Source organism: Magnolia sinica, chromosome 11 (assembly GCF_029962835.1).
Source record: "Magnolia sinica isolate HGM2019 chromosome 11, MsV1, whole genome shotgun sequence".
NCBI lineage: Eukaryota > Viridiplantae > Streptophyta > Magnoliopsida > Magnoliales > Magnoliaceae > Magnolia > Magnolia sinica.
This window is the reverse complement of record NC_080583.1, coordinates 3,087,456-3,111,154: the sequence shown is the minus strand read 5'-3', so window position 1 is coordinate 3,111,154 and position 23,699 is coordinate 3,087,456. Positions and strand designations below refer to the sequence as shown.

At 42.3% G+C, this 23,699-nt stretch overlaps 1 protein-coding gene across 1 annotated transcript in view; it reads left to right on the top strand.

Moving 5' to 3' along the window:
• LOC131219069 (protein neprosin-like) overlaps positions 1-23,699 on the top strand; it is a 35,657-nt gene that overhangs the window by 7,246 nt on the left and 4,712 nt on the right. The window contains exons 5-6 of the mRNA XM_058214052.1: positions 21,645-21,823; positions 23,111-23,194. Of these exons, the coding sequence (XP_058070035.1) occupies positions 21,645-21,823; positions 23,111-23,194 (263 nt within the window). The remainder of the gene's footprint in view (positions 1-21,644; positions 21,824-23,110; positions 23,195-23,699) is intronic.

Below are 23,699 nucleotides of genomic sequence, written 5' to 3'. Positions count from 1 at the left end.
GAGTCGTTGCTCCTCTACCTAGCCGTGTCCGAGGCAGCTGTTAGCTCGGCTTTGATACGAGAATCTGAAGGAAAGCAACTGCCGGTTTACTATGTCAGCAAAGCATTACTGCCAGCAGAAACGAGATACCCAAGCTTGGAAAAAGTGGCCTTGGCTTTAATAACTTCTTCTCGGCGGCTTAGGCCGTATTTCCATGCCCACACCATCATTGTAATGACCGACCTTCCGCTTCGCCAGGTACTGCAAAAACCAGAAGCTTCCGGCCGACTCACCAAATGGGCTATCGAGCTGAGTGAGTTTGATATTCAATACCGACCAAAGGCAGCAATCAAAGGGCAAGCCGTAGCTGATTTTATCGCCGAAGGAACACCTTCAACCGAACTCTCAGTGAACGATACGCCGAAGGTCGATGCAGTGCCCACCTCAACCGCTTCCCCTTGCCCTATTCCATGGAATCTGTATGTCGACGGTTCTTCCAACTCGAAGGCCAGTGGGGCTGGGGTGGTGCTGGAAACCCCCGATCACACCTATATACAGTATGCATTACGACTTGGATTTCAAGCGTCGAACAATACGGCGGAATATGAAGCGTTGCTACTCGGCCTCCGACTCGCCGCTAGCATGGAGGTCACGCACCTAAGCGTTTTCAGCGACTCTCAGTTGGTTGTTAACCAAGTTACCGGTGTATACCAGACACGGAAAGACCGGCTAAGGGCTTACATGGAGAAAGCGAAAGAACTTATCAACAGATTTCAATTCTGTCGTGTAACTCGGATACCTCGTACGGAAAACAGCAAAGCCGATTTGCTAGCAAAGCTCGCCTCGGCCGAAGAAGATGATATACCCAGGTCCGTCCCTGTCGAATACGTCGATAAACCAAGTATAGACGAGCCAATTAGCGAGGCCGTCAATACAATCGACTCGGAACCATCCTGGATTGATCCAATCTGCCAATTCCTTGACGAAGGAAAGTTACCAGAGGATCGCACCGAGGCCCGACGAATTAAGATCCGAGCTTCCCGTTACATCATACTCAACGGGACCCTTTATAAGAAAGGATACTACGCCCCATTGCTGCGGTGCCTCAAACCCAGCGAGGCAAACTATGTGTTACGGGAAATTCATGAAGGAATCTGCGGAAACCACTCTGGAGGGCGATCCCTCGCCTACAAGGTCTTACGACAGGGATACTACTGGCCCACTATCCAACACGACGCTCGTGAGCTCGTTCAAAAATGCGACAGATGCCAACGGTTTGCGGCAATTCCGAGGCAAGCACCCGAGGCACTGACGCCGATGACTGGTCCCTGGCCTTTCGCACAATGGGGCATCGACCTCATAGGACCGCTCCCTATGGGAAAAGGGCAGACCAAGTTTGCTGTGGTAGCAGTGGACTATTTTACGAAGTGGGCCGAGGCAGAACCATTAGCCAAAATAACCGAGCAGAAGATCACCGAGTTTGTATGGAAAAACATTATCTGCCGATTCGGAGTACCCCGTACCATTGTCACAGACAATGGAAGGCAATTTGATAATAGGAGCTTTCGTGAGATGTGCGACAACCTCGGAATCAGAAACGTTTATTCTTCACCTCATCATCCTCAAACCAACGGACAAGTCGAGGCAGTTAACAAGATTATCAAGCAACATCTTCGGACCAAGCTTGGCCGGGCCAAAGGAGCATGGGCCGAAGAGCTCCCGAAAATCCTTTGGGCTTACCGAACTACAACCCGAACGGCCACAGGAGAAACTCCGTTTTCACTCGCTTACGGCTCAGAAGCAGTCACTCCCGTCGAAATCGGATTACCTTCGGCTCGAATCACCTTATTCAATGCGGAAGAGAATGAAGAACTCCTTGCACTCTGACTCACCTTCTGGACGAACAAAGGGAAAGGGCGAGGCTGCACACGGAGGCTCGACAACGACAAGTGACTCGGTTCTACAATACCCGAGTTAAGATTAGAAGATTCCGAAGGGGAGATATGGTTCTTCTGAAAGTGTTTTCCAACACTAAGGAGTTTGGGTCGGGCACACTGGGACCCAATTGGGAAGGACCCTATATCGTCTCGGGCACCAATAGACCAGGAACATAACGGCTAGCAGACCTAAAAGGACAGTCATTGCCTCATCCATGGAACGCCGAACACCTCAAGGTCTACTATCCTTAGTTTGCTATTTGATGTTTAAAAACCCTGAGGAAGAGTAAAGCCGAGTCAAATGAATAAAGACATGCTTTTCTTTTTCATTCGTCCGAATATGTGTAAGTACAAAAGCAACCGAATACATCGGAGCAAAAAAATATATACATATAAAAAACCAAAGTCTTCATGCGTCGACCCCGTCCCCGGCAGTTGTGTCTTCAGCGGCGGCGTCCGGATTCTCGGACTCTGAGGCTGCCCCGCCTTCGATTTCTGAAAGGTCAAGGTCAGGAAAAGACTTCTTTATATCCTTGACGCATTCCAGATATCCGCTCTGGAACAGGCGATCCCTCTCGTCCTCAAACTCGGCCGACTCAAGGAAAGCTTGGACAGCTTGGTCCCTGGACTTCTCTGCCTCGTCGGCCCGCTGAATGTGTTCCGCCGCCTCAAGCTTAGCCCGAGCTAAGTCATCCGCGCACGAAGCATGGGCTGCCAGAACTCGCTGATTCTCTTCTTCAGCTTTGGAGAGTAAGGCCAGTGCTTGAGCGACCTCAGCCTTCGCCTCGTCCAGGGCTCTTCTGGAGGAAGCCGCCTCTGCCCTCGCGTCTTCAGCAGCCTTCCGGGCAAGGGCCGCCTCGCCTGTCAGGATGCCGACTCGGATCTCGGCCTCTTCGCGACGACCTTCGGCCTCAGATAGAAGAGCCTGCAGCCGATGAGTTGAGGATAGCTCCTTGCTGGCCTTGATTAAGCAAGGAGCAAGTTCAAAAAGCATCCGAGCAGCGTGGCTGACGGTCTGCGACGACGGGGCGTTGTAGAGTTTCACGAACTCTCTCTCACACCCGTGGGCTAGGGCCCAAGGAACCATCCCCGACACCACTTGCTGCAGGACCGACGGCCCCTCCTGGTTCGTCTCCTCCCCTCGGGAGGGCGCGGTCCTGGCCTCTCCTTCCCCCCTGGAGGACGCGGCCCCGGCCTCCTCCTCCCGACTCGGAATATCCGTCCCAACGCGTGCCGAGTCAGGTGCCGTCTGAGGGTCCGAAGCAGCAATCGCCGTCTCCTCCGCCCTTTCGTCCGGGTCGGGAATCACCACGACGGAAGGGGCAGAAGAGCTCGCTGGCTCTTTCTCCTTCCGCAGCACCCTTTGCCTCTTCGGCGGCCGAGGCTTCGAAAGAAGAACTGACCGCGGAGGAGCCTTCAACTTCGTGACTGGCCTGAGGGCAGGACGAGCTCCAGTCATCTCCGGTTCGAGGATAATCCTGAGGTTGGGACGAGCTTCGGGCAGATCTGTTTTAAAAAAAAAAAAAAAAAAAGAGAATAGGTTATAGCGAATCAGGTCGGGGGAAATTCGGAAGATCCAGAAAACTCATTCTCAATTACCTGTAACTTCCTAGTCCAGACCTGCAAGATGAAGGCGCTCCGGTTGTAGAAGCACCTTCCAAGACCTATCTCTCGGATTCAATGCCCTCAACTCCTTAATCCGAGCCGAGGCACTGGAGCCAAGCTTCGGCCGCTTCTTCGGAATATCTGCCAAACACAAGTCCGTCAGAAAAAAAAAAAAAAAAAAAAAATGAAAAAGGGCGAGGGAGAGAAGACCCAAGTCACCTGATCTCTGAAATGTCCGAGGGACACGAGCCTCGCAAGACCCGGACTCGTCCGTCTCCCATCGACCACATGCCCAGAACCAACGCTCTTTCCAATGTTTGTTGGAAGTGGGAGGGTCGGTTATCAGGGAACCGCCTCCGCCTCGCCAAGCAGCAAAGACGTAGAAGCCAGGGTAGTTCGGATTTACCCGCACTTGGTACAGGTGGAGAAACTCGTCGACTGTGAGCGGTGGCTGTTCCATCTCAGCCCACAACACCGCACATCCGAGTAAGTTCCTCCACCCATTCGGGACTATCTGCCCCGGGGCAATCTGTATGCGAGATAAAACTCCCCGGACGATGGCCTGAAGGGGCAGACGCAAGCCGCACTGCATCGATACTTGGTAAATTGCGACTGCCCCAGCAGGGTGATCCGGCAGGTCATTCGGGCGAGGAAGATACGTGATGACCGACTGGGATATGATACCCGACTGGATTCTGCCCAAGTCCGCTTACCAAGACCGAAGGAACCGACCGCTTAAATCTTCCCGATTCTTCCTTCGACTCGGCCGCGCCGATTCATCGCCAGGAACCGGGTCGGGGTTCCTCCGGCGATTAAAATTTCATCTTCTTCCTCTTCATCTTCCTCCATGTCCCTTGGTAAGTTGGGCCTCCTCGGGCGGGTTAATAAGGATGACCCGCCACGGGAAGGAACGACGGAAGCAGGGCGCTCCGCCGGATCGTCGGTGACTCTCTCAGGCATACAAGCAGCGTTGGCATCCACTGCTATCTCCGTTAGTAAAGAAGGCGATTCCGCAACGTTCCAAAAACGTTGCGCTTCGCCTTCGTCTCCGGAAACTCCCCCCTGGGGGCTTTGAGAACTCCTATCCGCCATTATTATTATCTAATAAAGAGGAAGGAGAAACTCACCGGAGAGAAAGGAACAATGGCGGAAAGAAGCACCGACGGTAAAGAGAGAAGAAAGGAAGGAGATGAAAGGCTACGCAAATCCTAGGGAAAACGCAGAGCGAGAATGGCAAGAGCAGTAAAAGTTCAAAGTGCGGGACCCCTGACGTTTTATAAGGTCGCCCTACGGCGGAGACATTAATGGGGAAATGATTCGACGCCTGCATCGGTTCCCCCACTCGACACGTGGCGCACGCCGACTAGCAACAATAATAGCTTTACTACGTGTCCAATCCTCATTGGCGGGACCTGCGATTTGATGGCTAACGGCGCATACGATGTCAGAAGCTGAACCGTCCCCCATCAAAGGTCTCAATGAATGCGCTTAACGACTACTTCTCGTCTCGGACTAAGTTATGAACCGACTCAGCACTCGCTACTCCTCAGTGTCATAAGACTACTACTTTTGAGTAGTGAGTCTTGTTGGGGACAAAACATACAAGTCCGCAGACTCGGACTTAATGCCTCGGGTCACCAAAGGATGTGTCAAATCCGAGGAATTATTCGCTAGACCGAGGCAAAGGTTGAGTCGGCCCCGACGAGTCGTCAGTGTCTCGGGCATGCTTCGGGCGGACCTCTTTATCGGATCGACCGTCACAAGATGAAGCCGCACTCCGGATGTCTTGGGATAAGATTCCCGATCCCGAAGCTCACGGGATCGGATGAAGGCACGAGACGGACACGATCCTGTTTCCGTGATCCCAGGAGAAGATCCCGCGCACAATACCAGGAAGAGAATCCTCGTACGATTAAATGCCCCAGCAGCTATAAAAGAAGGGGGGGCCCTCACCTTGAGAGGTACGAAAAAAATTCCTCCTAAAAATCTTTCAATATTTTGAGACCCCGAGTCCAGGCCTGACTTTGGCATCGGAGGGTCCCCTGCTCGAGCCAGGGTCTCCTTTGTTTTCTTTCTGTGCAGGCATACAAGGGTCCAGGAGGACGAACCAGATAATTGCATCAACAACATGAATTGACTTTTTGAGCTCCCTTGAAACATCGACATAATTTAATGATTGATGGTGGCAACTTAGGTGGGGATTGGGGTAGGAATATCTATTTTGGTGGGCCAGGCGGATGCTAGAGTTGTGATGGACGGTGGATTTTTAATGTTTTTATGCACTGTAAGCTTGACTCACATATGGGTTTAATTTCTAACTAAGTAATAAATAAATGGAGGATTTATCAAAAATTCCCTACACTGCTTTTCTTATTTGATTAAGAACCTTCTTCGATTCTTTTGATTATAACATATGATGTGTATCATATTTTTAAGGCACAAGAATCCCACATGACTCATCTGAGTCGACCCGGACTTAGTCGGATGAGGTCTGGTTTAAAAGTGAGTTGTTGCTCGACTCTCCAGACCTGATGAGTCAGCCGTGTCTTAAATGAATGGTCCCACCTCTCATTTGAGGTGACAGTGGACTGGACCATTCTAAGCCCCGGCTCAGCCCTACAATGTAATGCCCAAGGCCTAGTTCAGGCCTAGATCAGCATGGGCAGGCCCAAATAAAAAATGATTGGGCCAGGCCTGACCACAGCCCTGATCTGGCCTAAAATTCAGGGAATTCTTATTTTGACCGTCCATATAAAAGAATCATGCTGATCCAAAACTCAGGATTTCATATGTTTGAGATCCATACACCGTCCATTGGGTGTGCCACCCATTTTGGTCTTAATCCCCGATACACCGATTCAAAATTCATGTCCCTCACTGTAGGAAAAACTGTAAAATCAGCCTTAAACCCATAAATCTATGTTTTGTGGTTCATCTAAGTTTCAGAAAACATAATTTTTGGTAAGTACCTTCGTCTTGATGAGAAGCATCATATGGATCATATGGATGCATTGGATGGTATATACAAACCAAGGTGGGTCCCATTGAAAATTAACGGTGGGTGAGCATCCCATCCCAGCTCTTCCTAATGCTGTGGCTTACCTTTAGTTTTCAACCGAACCAGCTTTTTATTACTGGGAGTGTTGTACCCTATTTATGACCATTTGTAGGAAATCAAATTGAAAAAGGACGTGTCCTGTCATGGAGCACGGCTGAAAGAAACAGGGTTGAACGAAAAGCGGTTGAACTGAAAGAAGCCGAAATCAGTCAAGCAAAAAAGAATGGTTAGAGGGAATCGAAGAGACGGAAAGATTTGAAAAGCCAGCATGACAATGATTTAGTTATCATAAAAGACAAAATCATACATGTGATATATGTTAATTCAAATTAAACCTACTAAATACTGTAACCCACTAGTGTTAAATTACACCCGAGAATCAGATTTGCTTGAACAATTCAAGCCTCTGATTTGTGGACACTTAAAGACCATTGGATGCTTTTCATTTTTAACCATCCAATAAACGTCCACCAATCCAACAGTAAGCTAACCAAGTAAGCTCGTTATTGTTGTATTTGATGTCTTAAATCAAGTCAGATACCGAGCCTATCGATGCCATTGATAGACTGTTCGATGTCACCTTCGATGGCATCGAACAATGTTTGATCCCATTGAGATTTTTTCAATTTTTCTCTAGTTGGTCACTAGACTATCAGGGTGTCTTTATGATGACATCAGAATGTGTTCGATGACATCGAAATAAATGTTCAATGCCATCGAACATAGCACAATGCAATCAAGATTTTTCAGAAAATCATGTTTTGTTTCTGGACAAGTTGAGGTGTTTATTCGATGTCATCGATGTGGCTTCGGTGCCATCGAAAGATTAGTTTTGATGACATCGAAGTATGTTCAATTCCATCGAAGGATTCTACATAGATTTGAGATTTTGTGGGATTTATTTCCGATTTCGTTTGGGATTCTTCCATAGTTTATAAATACGAGTGTAAACGAGATTAGGAAGTATTCTAAGGGTTTTTAATTCGTCCAAAGGGTTTCAAGGGTGTAGCAAGGGTTTGATTCGAGATTGTTCGAATTGGCTAAGCTCTCTTCTCTTGTAAATTTTGCTTTCATAGTGCTATTTGTCGCTTTGTGCCGTGGTTTGTGGTTTTTTCCCGCAAGGGTTTTTCCATGTTAGAATCGATGTATTCTTTTTGTGCTTGCTTTGTGTGAATAAGCTAACCAAGTAAGCTTGTTATTGTTATATTTGATGTCTTAAATCAAGTTAGATACAGAGCTTATCGATGCCATTGACAAACTATTCGATGTCACCTTCGATGGCATCGAACAGTGTTTGATCCCATTGAGATTTTTTCAATTTTTCTCCAGTTGGTCACTAGACTATTAGGGTGTCTTTTCGATGACATTAGAATGTGTTTGATAACATCAAAGTAAATGTTCAATGCCATCGAATATAGCACGATGCAATTAAGAATTTTTAGAAAATCATGTTTTGTTTTTGGACAAGTTGAGGTGTTTATTCGAAGTCATTGATGTGGCTTCGGTGCCATCGTAAGATTAGTTTTAATGACATCGAAGTATGTTCAATTCCATCGAAGGATTCCATGTAGATTTGCGATTTTGCGGGATTTGTTTCCGATTTCGGTTGGGATTCTTCCATAGCTTATAAATACAAGTGTAAATAGGATTAGGAGGTATTCCAAGGGTTTTTAATTCGTCCAAAGGGTTTAAAGGGTGTAGCAAGGGTTTGATTTAAGATTGTTCGAATCAGCTAAGCTCTCTTCTCTTGTAATTTCTGCTTTCATAGTGCTATCTGTCACCTTGTGCCGTGGTTTGTGGTTTTTTCCCACAAGAGTTTCCCACGTTAGAATCGATGTATTCTTTTTGTGCTTGCTTGGTGCAAGTGAATTATATCACTTGATTCACCTCTGTGTGCTTTCGCAGTCCCCCAACATGCCGTGCCACGAACTTGCAACAGTGGGGATGATCATGGCCCCTTAATAGATACCTTATGCCAATTGAATACAAACCATTGGTTGGACTTTGTTGTCCATTTCTAATATAAAAAATTAAAATTAAAAAAAAAATCATCAAATCAGTGGCTAAGATCATCTAAATAGCTAAGTTAAAAGGTGTAGCCCATACATGGTGGGGTTCCAGCAGATGATTGGTCTTGGAACCATACATATATAGGAGCGGATTAGGTGTAGCCCTTACCTTGGGCCCCACCTTGATGTATGTATTGCATATCTAAGCTGTCCATCAGTTTTTCCAAATCATTATAGTGCATGACCACAAAAACGAAGGTGATTTAAATCTCAGGTGGACCACACGATAGGAAATAGTGGTGACTGACCATTAAAACTTTTTTTGTGAGCCACAAAAGTTGTGGATCAAGCTAATATTTGTTGTGGTCCCTTCATCTACGTATTTGTGACCTTATCAACAGGTTAGATGGCAAATAAACATTTCGGCATATCCTAGAATTTATTTATTTATTTATGGTGGAGAGTTCAACCACCACAATTTCTTATATTATGGTTCACCTTGGATTTGGATCCACTTCATTTTTGGGTTCATGCACTAAAATGATGCAGAAAAACAGATGGATAGTGTAGGTATACGATACATACATCAAAGTGGACCATATAATAAGGGCCACACCATTATTTCAAAAGTATGTCCAACCATAGGACATTCTTTTGATATATATATATATATATATATATATATATATATATATATATATATATATATATATATATATATATATGGGAAAAGGTTCTATGCGGTCGAGCTCATGGGAACTTCCCATGAGGTCGAGCTGTGTGGGCCCCACCGGGATTTTGGTAGACATAGGGTAGAAAATGGGAACCAACTCAAGTCCCCATCTATTCATCACGTAAGTAATTTTGTCGTTTTGATATATTTATGCCGAAACGTGCAGGATCTGAGCCATTCATCAGCATCCAAGAGGCAGCATTTTTATTAAATTATAATTCTCCATGGGGACACCTGGACAGCCTGGCCAACCGATCTGTGCCGTATGTTACGTCTAACCATCTAAATAACAGCCCTAAAAATGGATGGTCAAAACCATTTAATAAAAATAAGCCCAATCAACAACTTGTGCCATGTATTTGTTATGACCCATCATGAATTTCCTATGGCTCTACACAATCACTTCCATCAGAAGATCCCCATCATCCGAGCCATGGCTTGGAAAATGGATGGCTACGATAGCTGTGATTTTCAGATTGAAGCAAATAAAATGTGTTCTCAAAGTAGTGGACGGTACCGATTGGTTTGCTGGAGTGTCCAAATGTCACGATGCTACTAGGACAGTTATCAGTTACAGTTATAAGCATTCATTCTGTTGGAGCAATAAATAAATAAATTCTCCTCTAATTAAGGTGATGTATTTAACATTAATCTACTTGTTTTATTTTATCAAGTATGCAATTGCAAACTTGTCAGATCACCGCCATCTATGGTGGTGTTAAGCCTATGTGAGGCTCACATAAATGTACGTGTTTTATTCACACAGTCCATCTATTTATCCATATCATTTTAAGATATGAGCCCAAAATTAAAGCATATGCAAAGCCCAAGTGGACCCCACCACAAAAATCAATGGTGAAAATGATATCCACCGTTGAAACCATCCTAGGTCTCATAGTGATATTCATTTGTCGTTCGAATTGTTTACTTTGATGGATGGAAAACATAAATATCAACTTGAATCAAAACTTTTATCACCCAAAGAAGCTTTCAACGGTAGGCATTTAATTCCCACCATTTTCTGTAGTATGGTCCACTTGAACTTTGGATATGCCTCATCTTTGAGTTCATACCTAACATGAGCTAAAGAAACTAATGGATAGTGTGGATAAAACACATACATCACAGTGGGCCTCATAGAGTCTCACACCACGGTACAGGGTGGTGACGGCTTCATTGCAATAAAAGTCTTTTACTTGAACGTGAGGTAAATGGTGATGTTGTTTGGATGGGCCCCACCATCATGCGTTTTTAAAATCCACTTTACCGACCAAGTTAGTCACCCAATTTTAGGCTTAAGGATGAAAAACCAACATCATTTTTTATACAGGTTTAACACACGATTGAAATCAGTGTACCAGTGACATTACCTTTAAAATTATTTTCTTTGGTGTGGCCCACTTGAATTACCGATAAGGATGATATTTGGGTCTTGGGCTTAACATGAGGGGTCACATTTAATTAGTGGTTAAAGTAGATTTCGCATATACATTGGTGTGGGGGCCACTTGAACTTATCAGACCTTTGGACCTTAAATTGGTTGCTCAGAAGACCATTATATATACATTGAATTGTTTCCCTTTCTGTGGCCCACCTAACTCACAAATCTGCAAAAAATGCCGTGACTTGTGGCTTAATTTCTATATAAAACTTAATGGACGACGTGGATTTTATTTACATATCATGGTAATGCCCACCTCAAATACATTTTGACAAATTGCATGATCAGTGGTAAAAACGGTACTCAAAAAGGTCCCTCCAAATAAATAAATTATATATATATATATATACACTCACACACGCACACAGAAGACCAAGTCTATGAGGTCCGACCAAGAACGGGCCTCATCTGCTGGGTCTTTATATATATATATATATATATATATATATATATATTAGCGAGGAGACCTATTCGACCTCATATAAACTTCCCATCAGGTTGAGCTTTGTGGGCCCCATTGTGGTGTGTATCGACCATCAACACCATGCATTTAATGGGTCTGCTTTATGTTATGGGATACCCTAAAATTCAATATGGAGCTCGGGTGGGCCATACCATCTAAAATCATGTGAAGACATAAATAAAACATATAAAATCACTTTGTGGGGCCCACTTGAGTTTTGGATGCGGTTGAAACTTAGTCTGACCCCTCATCCAAGTGGGACACACATAATGGACGGGCTAGATTTGTGAACCACATCTCAAGGGGCCCAATAAATGATTATAAATGTTTTAATGGGAGGGTAACCCCTCTCAACTGTTGTATGTCGTGTGGTCCACCCAAGTCATGGATTGACCTGATTTTTAAGCTCGTGGCCCTCCATGGAATGGTGCATCTGACTGATGGGGTAGATATTCGAGACACATCACGGTGGGGCCCACACAGCTCTACCTCATGGTTCCCATGAGGACGACCTCATAGTACCATTCCCCATATATATCTATATCATTTTTGAGCCCATCTCTTTAAAAACAGATGGTCGGTTGGATATATCAGAAATGTCACTGGGGTTCACCTAAAATTCTATCTCCTGAAGTTACTGTGACAGGCTTTTCGAAGAAATCTGCATTGGCGTGACATGAAATGACATGGTAACCAATAAAAAGGTACACCGTGGAAAATTGTGAGACATTTGGACAAAATCATGATTCTTATTCCACGTGGGCCAAAGCCTCGAGCTTCTATTACTCGCCAGACTTTACCATTGACCCCTAGAAATCGTTAATTCGATGGCGATGTGGGCTTGACTTGACCAGCTAGCTGGATCCAACGGCTTCATGTGGATGAGATCAGCACCATCGATCAGGTCCACCACACATCTGCAAGTGGGAGGAGTTGTCCAAATCATGTGCAAGTCTCAGTCATGCATGTAGCTCATCCAACGTATTCTTTTGATATGGCCCATTAGAATGAAAGGACACCATTAAAAATAAAAATAGGACACTCTAACACCCACGTTAGCCACACCATGTGAATCAAAATTAAGATTTTCAGAAAGTTACATGATGGATCCCAGTGGAAGGATTTCTCATATGCTCTGATCACCTCACAAATAGCTCAGATTGGGTACTACCCACCCCCTAACTAGCTAGAGATGGACAGTTCTATCAGGGCTAGCTTATTATATATATTTTATCAATGCTGTCTGTCCATTTTAACATCATTTTAGGAGATGAGCCCAAAAGGAAAGTAGATTGAAGGTTCAAGTGGACGACACCATAAGCAGCAGAGGGGATTGAAAGCTTACAACGGGAAGCTAGGTGGGGTCTACTATGATGTTTGTGAGATAGCCACCTATTCATCGGTTTTACTAGATCATGTTAAGTCATGGCCTTAAAAATGAGGCAGATCCAAAACAGAAGTGGTCCACATGACAGGATAAAAAAAAAGTAGATGCCCACGGTTGAAGCCATTCCGGAGTTCACTATCATGTTTAGATGCCATCCATACCCTTCCTTCATAAGGCAGGCTGACCCAAAACTTTTGTGGCACCATGAATGCTTCAATCGGTGGACACTTAAATCTTAACTGTTTTCTTGTGCAGCCACTTGAATTTTGGACCTGCCTCATTTTTTTTGGGTTCATGTCCTCACATGTTGGATATCTCGTAAACATCACTGTCTGACTCAGCGGATTTCGATACATGTCCTAACATGTTGGATATCTGACAAACTCACTTGAATTCCTATCTCATAAGGGGTTGTTTGGCACCATGGATAAGGGGTTGTTTGGCACCATGGATTGGAGGGGATTTAAGGGGGGTTTCAAATCCTCTGGTTCTTTGGCGGCATAAAGTAACTAAGGGTTTCAAATCTAAGGGGTTTCAAATTCTTGAGGGGGTTTGCAATTCATGGTGAGAGTTTGGATTACACCTAAAATCATTTCAATAGTTGCAGGTGAAACATGTGTCACTATACCTTATTGTTCTATTGGGCACATGGCCCACTAATGATGATCAGCACCGTCCAAACATTGTCCATGTAAATTAATGATTAAAAATTGTTGGTTAGTCACTCATGATCTTGTGCTTGTGGCCCATCCAAGACTTGGAATTTCATCATTTTCGGGCAAACCATATATTTCAGCGAGCTTATCGCAATCATTGTGTCAAAAATTACATATCTCACTATTTAGAGATATTAAAGTTGATTTAGTATTTATATTCAAATCCTTATAAATATAGCATACATAGGTACTTCTAGATTAAAGTTGATTCACAATTGAGAGTGCCAAACACATTGGGAGGATTTCAAATCCAGGGGCTTTCCAATCTTGGGGGTTCCAAATCCAGGGGTTCCAAATCCACGCTCCCAAACAGGCCCTAAAGGTATGGGGAGAGTCTTTCCTGAAGGAGTTGATGGTGTACCAGACATCAGCTACATGGTAAGCTTTCCGTAAGTGGGTTGCTGGTGTACCACACACCAGTTATATAGCTGTTGTAGGTATGTGCCCCGTTAAGACGAGCGCTGATCCTCCTCGAGCTCTGAGCCGTGCCAACAGTTTAAATGAGATCAAAGTTACATGACCCCATAATGATGTATTTATGATATCCACACTTCAAAGTTACATAACCCCAAAATGATGTACTTATAATATCTACACTGTTCATCTATTTTTTGAGATCATTTTAGGGAATGAGCTAAAAATGAATCATATACAAAGCACAAATGGATCACACTACAAATAGTAGCGGATAATGATTTTTGCCATTAAAACATTCACAGGGCACACAATGACATTTATTTTCCATCCAATTTATTCGTAAGGTCACAAATACATAGATGAATTGGAAAAAAATATCATATTGATCTGAAACTTATGTGACCTCAAAAGGATTTCAACGGTAGATGTTCAATATCCCACTGGTTTTTGCACTGTTGTCCACTTGATCTTTAGATCTTTATTATTTTTTATCTCAAGTCTTACTACGAGCTTTCCAAATGGATGATGGATGGACAGTTTGGATATAATACATACCTCATTATGGCACCCGCAAAACTGGTTGACTCCAATACAGCATCCAATCCGCTTCCGACTTTTCCAAGCAAATCCGGCGTCACGACATGACGTGACATTATATGAAAAACAATGAAAGTGGTGAGAGGAACAGGCGTAGAAAATTGCGAGACATGTGGATAGACTCATGACTCTTATTATACATGGCCCAAAGCATCCTCGACCTTGTATTACTTGCAAGACTTTACAATTGACCCAATAAACCATTAATTCGATGGTGATGGATGAGATCAACACCATTGATCAGGTCCGCCACGCATCTGCAAGGGGGAGAAGTTGAGATGGGGTCACCACCATTAAAAATGTCCAAATTATATGCAAGTCTCAGTCATGCATGTATCCCATCCAACCTATTCTTTTGATGGAAACGGGTTGGCTACTCCTGCCCCCAGCCAAGGGCTGATGGTCACCACCACTATAATGTATGTGTTTCATCCATGTCGTCCTTCTATTTTTCGAAATCACTTTATAGTATGAGACCAAAATTGAGATATTTCCCAATCTCAAGTGGACCACATTACAGAAAAAGTGTTGAATGAGTCGACCATTAAAAACCTTTTGGGGGCCATAAAAGTTTTGGATCAATCTGATCTTTGGTTTTTCCCTTCAATTGGGGATTTATGATCTAATCAATAGAATGGATGTCAAATAAACAGTACAGTGGGCCTTAAGAGGATTTAAATGGTGGATATCCAATCACTATTTTTTTCCTGTGCTGTGGTCCACCTAAGATTTATATCCCTATCGTTTTTAGGATAAATGATATGTAAAAATGGATGAAGGGGATGGATGAAACACATACATCATGGTGGGCCCACAGAGCACCAACCAACAGCCACGAGCTGGTGGCGGGGGGAGTAGCCAATCCGTTTCCTCTTTTGATGTGACCCGTGGGAATGAAAGGATAGTACCCTTCAAATTAGGGCATTCCAACATCCACGTTGGAGATTTTCCATAAAGTCTAAGGGCTTTTCAATTCAGCTGTAAATATTCTGTAAATGAGTAATTATTTCATTTGTTATTTACTTACGGCACTATTCCCTGTGCTTGATTCGAGCAATTGATCTTCGCACTGGAAAATGGAGAAGGTCACAAAGTATTTGTGGGTCCCATCTTGATGCATATTGCTTATCCACACCGTTCATCCATTATGCCACCTAATTTTATGACATGAGACAAAAAATGAGGCATATCCAAACCTCAAGTGGACCACACCATGGGAAAAAGTAAATTGAACACTTACCGTAAAAAACCTCTTGAAGCCACTGTTTCTTTTGATGTGGGCCACTTGAGTGTTGGATCTGTATCATTTTTTGGATCATGCTTCAAAATATTGTGGTAAAATAGATGGATGGAATGAATATACAATACACATCACATCGGGGTCTATAAATTTAAACTAACTCTTTTGAACTTATTTCGAAGGCAGAAAGATCAGCTACCGAACCTAAAGTAGCGAGTCTGGCTACTGGAGTGACGTCATCACATTCTTTGGGCCCACCATGATGTGTGTGTTATCATCACACTATCCATCCACTTGGAGAGATCATTTTATGGCATGAGCCAAAGATTATTAAGACGGATGCAAAGCTCAAGTGGACCCCACCATAGAAAACAGTGGGGATTGACTACATACCATTAAAAACTTGTTGGGCACCTAAGCTTTTGATCAAACTGATATATATATATATATATATATATATTCTCTCACTCCATGTCTTAGTTAACTTATAAACGGGCTGGATTTCAAATAAACATCATGGTGGCCTTAAAATGGTTTTAAGGGTGGGAATCACTGCCCCACTGTTTTCTGTGGTGGGATCGACTTGAACTTCAGATCTGCCTCAGTCTTTGGATAATTTCATAGAATGATCTCTCCAAGTGGATGGATGGTGTGAATACAATACATACATCATGATGGGCCCCAAAGAATGTGGTGACGTCACTCCAGTAGCCAGACTCGCTACTGTTGGGTTCGGTAGCTAGTCTGCGTCCATTTTCAATTGGGATGAAATGGTAATAGTTACCCATTTACAGGGGTAATTACATAGGCTTTCAAAAATCAAACAGGCCCTAGAAGGCCACTTATTAGAAGATAGATAATGGATCCCCAGTGGAAGGGTTTCTCTTTAAAATAATGTATATTCTCCGGTTCTCTTCTCACAAATGGCTCAGATTACCCATTGTGGACCTAGCTAGAGGTGGATAATTCTGTCACGGCTTATCACGATGTATGTATTTTATCCATGTAGTCCATCCATTTTGGTATATCATTTTAGGAGATGAGCTGAAAAGGAAAGTAGATTGAAGATTCAAGTGGGTCACAGTACAACCAGCAGGGGGATTGAAGTCTTACCATTCAAAACTTCTTGATGAGCATAGGAGTTTTGGATGAAGTTGATATTTATGTTTTCCCTTCATACAAGTCTGACCTTATGAGCAGCTTCGATGGATAATAAACATCAAGATGGGCCTTAAAATAGCGGGGAGAGTGATTCCCACCATTAAAACTATCCTAAGGCCCACCATAATGTTTATTTGAAATCCAATTTGTTCAAAAGTTTAAAAAAGACATGAAATAAGAGAAAACACAAATATCAGCTTGATCTAAAACTTTTGTGGCTTTTAGAAGTTTTTAATGGTGGACGCCACTGTCCCACTTTTTTCTGTGCTGGGATCCACTGGAGCTTTGGATTTAACTCGTTTTTTTGGATATTGCCCTAAAATCATCTCTCTAGATGTATAAAAGGATATACAAAACATACATCATGGTGGGGTCCATGGAGCTTAGTGACGTCACTTCGGTAGCTAGTCTCGCTACTCAACCTATCAGTAGCTAATCCGTGCCCCGCGGAAGGGAGTAGATTAGGTGCGGCCTCCGCCTAACCTAGGACAGTGCATCCCTCATCATGGGGCCCAACTTGATCTACATATTGTGTACCCACATGGCCCATCTGTTTTGGAAGAAAATTTTAGGTCCTGATTCCAAAAATAAAGAAGATTCAATTCTAAGGTGAATCATACTATCGGAAACAGTGGTGATTAAATAATCACCTTGCAGACAGTCTATCCTCTGGATTGTGTGGGAATGAATTTTTATCTACACAGATAGGTGGGCCCATTATAATGTTTATGACAAATCCACCATGTTCATTCATTTTTTCAATGTAGGAAAAATAATGAAGTATATCTATAATTCAACCAGGCCACATAACAAGAAAATGTGAGTAGTTAAATGCCTACTGTTGAAACCTTCCTAAGGTCTTCCATTATTCTTATATGCCATTTATACTGTTCACAGGGTCCTTCTTACTATGATGAACTGAAAATACAAAAATATTAGCTCAATCCAAAACTTATGTAACCCACCAATGTTTGCCAGCAGACATCCATTCCTCACTATTACTTGTCGTGAAGCTTACGTGATTTTCGGATCTACCCCACTTTTTTTCTCATGCCCTAATGTGAAATAAAAAACAGATGGACGATGTGGATTTCTCACAACATGATGGTGGGCCCTAACTAACTTCCTATCACATTAAGCTTCTCCAAGAGGTTGTCGCATCTTTCCGTGCATTTTGAATGTTTATCATCCAACGGTTCACATTAAGACACGACTCAACTGTATGTTATGGTTATATGCGCTAGGCCTTATGGTACATTTTTCCTATACACACACACACACACATGGAGTGGTTGGGGCTGGGATTACTTAGAATGGGTGGCCCCAATGTAATGCATTTGTGAAATCAACTCCAACCATTAGGTTCACAATGGAAATTTAGCCGTATGTCTCACAAAGCAATCAGATTCATGATTCAGTTGGGCCACAAGCCAAGGGAAATAACAGGAGAGGGGAGCCTGCCATTGAATTTTTGAAGGGACTAACCTAATGTTTATGTGAAATCCACTTCATCCATTAGGTGCCACACTAAAATTTAAGTATATATGGGTCTAAAAACCTATGAATATTCGTGATTCAGGTGGGCCATATTAAGGGAAACAATTTGGATGGGGAATAAATCCTCATACATGTTCCATTCGTAGGTACGCTTTTCATATCCAGACCTAAGATTTGCTCACTCAACTAATGGGTCAATTGTATTTTAAAAATACATTATGGTGGGCTCACTCAACTAATGGGTCAATTGGACTTTACATTTACATAAAGCGTGGAGGCTGATTTGAAGTGAAGAGCTCACCACCATTTATGGTGGTGTACTTAAGACTATGTGAGGCTCACATAAATGTATGTGTTTTATCCACACCGTCTATCTATTTCTCTGTATCATTTTAAGATATGAGCCCAAAATTAAAGCACATGCAAAGCCCAAGTGTACCCCACCACAGAAATCAATGGTGAAAATGATATCCTGGGTTGAAACTATCCTAGGTCCCATAGTGATGTTTATTTATCATTCCAATTGTTCATAAGTTCAGAGAGACCGGGATGAATGTAAAACATGAATATGAGCTTGAATCAAAACTTTTATGGCCCAAAGAAGCTTTCAACGATAGGCCGTTCAATTCCCACAATTTTTTGTGGTATGGTCCACTTGAACTTTGGATATGATTCATCATTGGGCTCATACCTAACATGAGCTGAAGAAACTAACTGACAGTATGGATAAAACACATACATCACAGTGGGCCTCATAGAGGCTCACACCAGGGTACATGGTGGTGACCGGGTCATTGCAATAAAAGTCTTTTACTTGAACCTGAGGTAAATGGTGATGTTGTTTGAATGGGCCCCACCATCATGCATTTTTTAAATCCACTTTATCCACGAGGTGACTAACCCAATTTTAGGCTTAAGGATGAAAAACAGTATCATTTGTGATACAAGTTTAACACACGATTGGAATCAGTGTATGGGTGACATTACCCTCAAAACTATTTTCCTTGGTGTGGCCCACTTGAATTACAGATAAGGATGATATTTCGGCCTTGGGCTTAAAATGAGGGGACACATTTAGCAGTCAAAGTAGATTTCACGTATACATTGCAGTGGGGGCCACCTAAACTTATCGGACCTTCGGACCTTAAATTGGTTGCTCGGAAGACCATTATATATACATTTCACTGTTTCCCTTTTTGTGGCCCACCCAACTCACAAATCTGTAAAAATTTTGTGACTTGTGGGTTAATTTCTATCTAAAACTTCATGGATGATGTGGATTTTATATACGTGTCACGGTAATATCCACCTCAAACACACTTAGATAAGTTGCATTCCCAGTTGAAAAAAGGTAAGTAAAAGGTCTCTCTCAAAAAATATATATATATATATATATATATATATATATATATATATATATATATATATATATATATATATATATATATATATATATATATATATATATATATATATATCCCACTTAGCGATGCATTGTTTTCTGCTATGTTTCAGCCACATCCAAAACTCAGGTGGGCCCCACAAAGTGATTTTATATGTTTTATTTTAATCATGTCTTCACATGATTTTAGATGGTATGGCTCACCCGAGTTCCATATACGGTTGAATTTTAGGGTATCCCATAACCTAAAGGAGACCCATTAAATGCACAGTGTTGATGTTTGATACACATCATGGTGGGGCCCACACAGCTCAACCTCATGGGAAATTTCAGTGAGGTCGACTAAGTCTTCTCATCTAGCTAGTTAGGATGTTGAAACACAGCTCAAACCCCTAACTAGCTAGAGATGGACAGTTCTGTTCAAGGCTAGCTTATTATGATGTATATATTTTATCAATGCTGTTCGTCCATTTTAACCTATCATTTTAGGAGATGAGCCCAAAAGGAAAGTAGATTGAAGGTTCAAGTGGACCACACCACAAGCAGTAGTGGGGATTGAAAGCTTCCTTCCTAAGGCAGCCTGACCCAAAACTTCCTTCCTAAGTATCACCGTCTGACTCCGATACATGTCCTAACATGTTGGATATCTGACAAACTCACCTGGATTCCTATCTCAGAAGGGGTCGTTTGGCACAGTGGATTGGAGGGGGATGGAAGTAACCGAAGGTTTCAAATCTAGGGGGTTTCAAATCCCTTCTTTAAGGGGGTTTGCAATCCATAGTGGGAGCTTGGATTACACCTAAAATCATTTCAATAGTTGCACGTGTAACATGTGTCACTATACCCTATCGTTCTATTGGGCACATGGCCCACTAATGATGATCAGTACCGTCCAAATATTGTCCATGTGAATCAACGATTAAAAATTGTTGGTTAGTCACTTAGGCATGATCTTGTGCTTGTGGCCCATCCGAGACTTGGAATTTCATCATTTTCAGGGAAACCATATATTTCAGCGGGCTTATCACAATCATTGTGCCAAAAATTACATATCTCACTAATTAGAGATATTAAAGTTGATCTAGTAATTAAATTCAAACTCATATAAATATACCATGCACAGGTACTTTTGGATTAAAGTTGATTCACACTCCAGGGTGCCAAATACATTGGGAGGATTTCAAATCGAGGGGGTTTCCAATCCCGGGGGGTTCCCAATCCTGGGGGTTCCAAATCCACGCTCCCAAACAGGCCCAAAAGATCGATATTGGGATAGTCTTTACCGGAAGCGGGCTGCTGGTGTACCACACATCAGCTATATAGTGAGCTGTCGGGAAGCGGGTTGCTAGTGTACCGAGCTGTGTCATACCAACAGTTTAAATGAGATCAAAGTTACATAGCCCCAAAACGATGTATTTATGATATCCACACCATTTATCTATTTATCGAGATCATTTTAGAACATGAGCCTAAAAATGAATTATATACAAAGCTCAAATGGATCACACCACAAATAGCAGCGGGATAATGATTTTTACCATTAAAACATTCGTAGGGCCCACAATAATGTTTATTTTCCATCCAATTTATTCATAAGATCACAAATACACAGATGAATAGGAAAAAAAATATCATATTGATCTAAAACTTCTGACCTCAAAAGGGTTTCAATGGTAGACGTTCAATATCGCACTGGTTTTTGCAGTGTTGTCCAACATTTGATCTTTAGATCTTTATTATTTTTCATCTCAAGCCTTATGATGAGCTGTCCAAGTGGATGGATGGTTTGGATATAATACATACCTCATGATGGGACCCACAAAACTGGTTGACGTCAATACACCACAATCCGCTTCTAGCTTTTCCAAGCAAATCCGGCGTCATGACATTACATGACATCATATGAAAAACAATGATAACAAGTACTGATGATTGAGAAACATTATAAATAGCCTCGTTTGAGATAGAGTGTCCATCTACCTATCCTTGATTTCCTAACAAGTTTCCATCTACCTATCCTCGATGTCCACTCCAATTAGTTGTAATAGTAGGATTTCGATTTTAGTTTTGTTGGCAATTTCTCTTGTTTATGGAAATGCAAGAAGTCTATCCAAAGAAGAACACAAGGAATTGAAGGCACACCTCAAGCTTCTTAATAAGCCTGCTGTCAAGAGCATTCAGGTGAGTCTTCTAACAATCACTACCATGTGATTCATTGCACCTGTGGTTTTGTTCTTGTTTTTATTGTTTAAAAAAAATAATCTGAGGCTTACGGTACATCTTAAGGGACTTAGTTTTTAGTGATCCAAATCCTTTGTTTGGTGTCCCACTGATGGATGGGCTGAAAATATCCTGCATCAAAAGCATTCCCAGTACTCTATTGGCGGAAGTTCTTGTGATGATCACATACATTTCAAACAAGTAAATACTATATGTTTGAACTTTGTGGGGCCTACCTGTGATGTGTGTGTGGTGACTCCTCAAATCCACAAGGAAAATAAAAAATAAATTCTATAAAATTTGAAATTAATTGATCAATGAATTAAACGAGTTCACAACCCTTTAAATAGGATATTAAGGAGATAAATCAAAATCAAACTATAACTAAAACTCCTAGAATTTGCAACTTACTAGACCATCATGATGGCTACTAGTATACAAGGTTTTCAGCCAAAAATAGTAAGTGCCCTATTCGGCTTCACCAAGCTCCCTTCTCAGCTTTGGGCATAACTTCTAGAAGAGTTATAATCAAACTAAAACTTACTATTTAGAGTTAAAATGGATTTAAAGTAGAGAAACGATCGTTGATCTACTGGTATTTCGCAAATCCAGCTTGTGCAACCTGACTTGGCAGGGTGGAGTGGCTAAAGTAGCTCCTTCTACCCCAAAATCATATATTTTATGCTCGATAATTCGTTCCAAATTGCCAAATACGCCTAATGTAAAGTCTGACGGTCCGGATCACTTCTGATGTCGACTGAGCCTTTTCTGATCCATCTTGGCCATGAAACTGTCCCCAACCCACTCTACATCATGCTGATCCAAAACTCAGGTGAAGACGTAGGCAGCAACGTACAATCATGCTTAAAAGTTATATATATTCACATGGTGTGGCCCACAAAAGTTTTGGAACGGCCATCAAAATGTCCCTTCAACGTTGTGGGGGCATAATTAATGGTTGAGCTGGATGTCATACACACTACATGGTTGATCCCACGTTCCATCTAATGGAAGGGTTGGATTGCACCTACACATCACTTACTATGGAGTGTCCTGGTTCAAACTCCGCAGCCAATCCAAGCCGTCTCCACGCTTCTATGTCTACATGCATGGGCCTGTTTCTTCGATTCAAAAATATATAAAAAATAAATAAAGCTTAAAACACCATCATCATCATCATCCTAATCAACGGCTATGCTATCATTAGAATGTTTTTGAATATTGATGGAGGTTTGACGGTTATTACAGACTCAATATGGTGATATCGACTGTGTGGACATGTATAAGCAACCCGCTTTCGATCATCCTTTACTGAAGAATCATACAATCCAGGTCTGTCTTTCTTTATTTACTTTTTTCTTTATTCCTCTTATTTCCATCCATCATGAATTGGCCATCTACCAATGTCACAACAATATCTGTTATGATTTTTGGTCCATATATGGCTTATTAATTCATGGAAGCTTGTGATAAATGAACGGTTTAGATCACCCCATGTGGACTAGATCTACTCAGATAACATTGCACACAAAAGTTTGGCTACTAAAAAAAATATGAATGTTTGGTTGGTGAGAGATTATCATCACCATTAATATCATAAGAGGCCCATGCCTTAGTGATCCAAACCGTTGAACATTTTCTTTTTCTTTTTCTTTTTTTTCTTTTTTTTACACACGCAGACACACCACCACACACTCACACCGTAGTGGAATTTCACCACCTATGGGTACTCAAACCCTCAACCAGGTGTTGAAACTCCTTAGAGTCTACCACCTGAGTAAGAGTTACTACCCTTGTTGCCAACGTGGTTGCCACAGGACATGGACCAGCCAAGTTC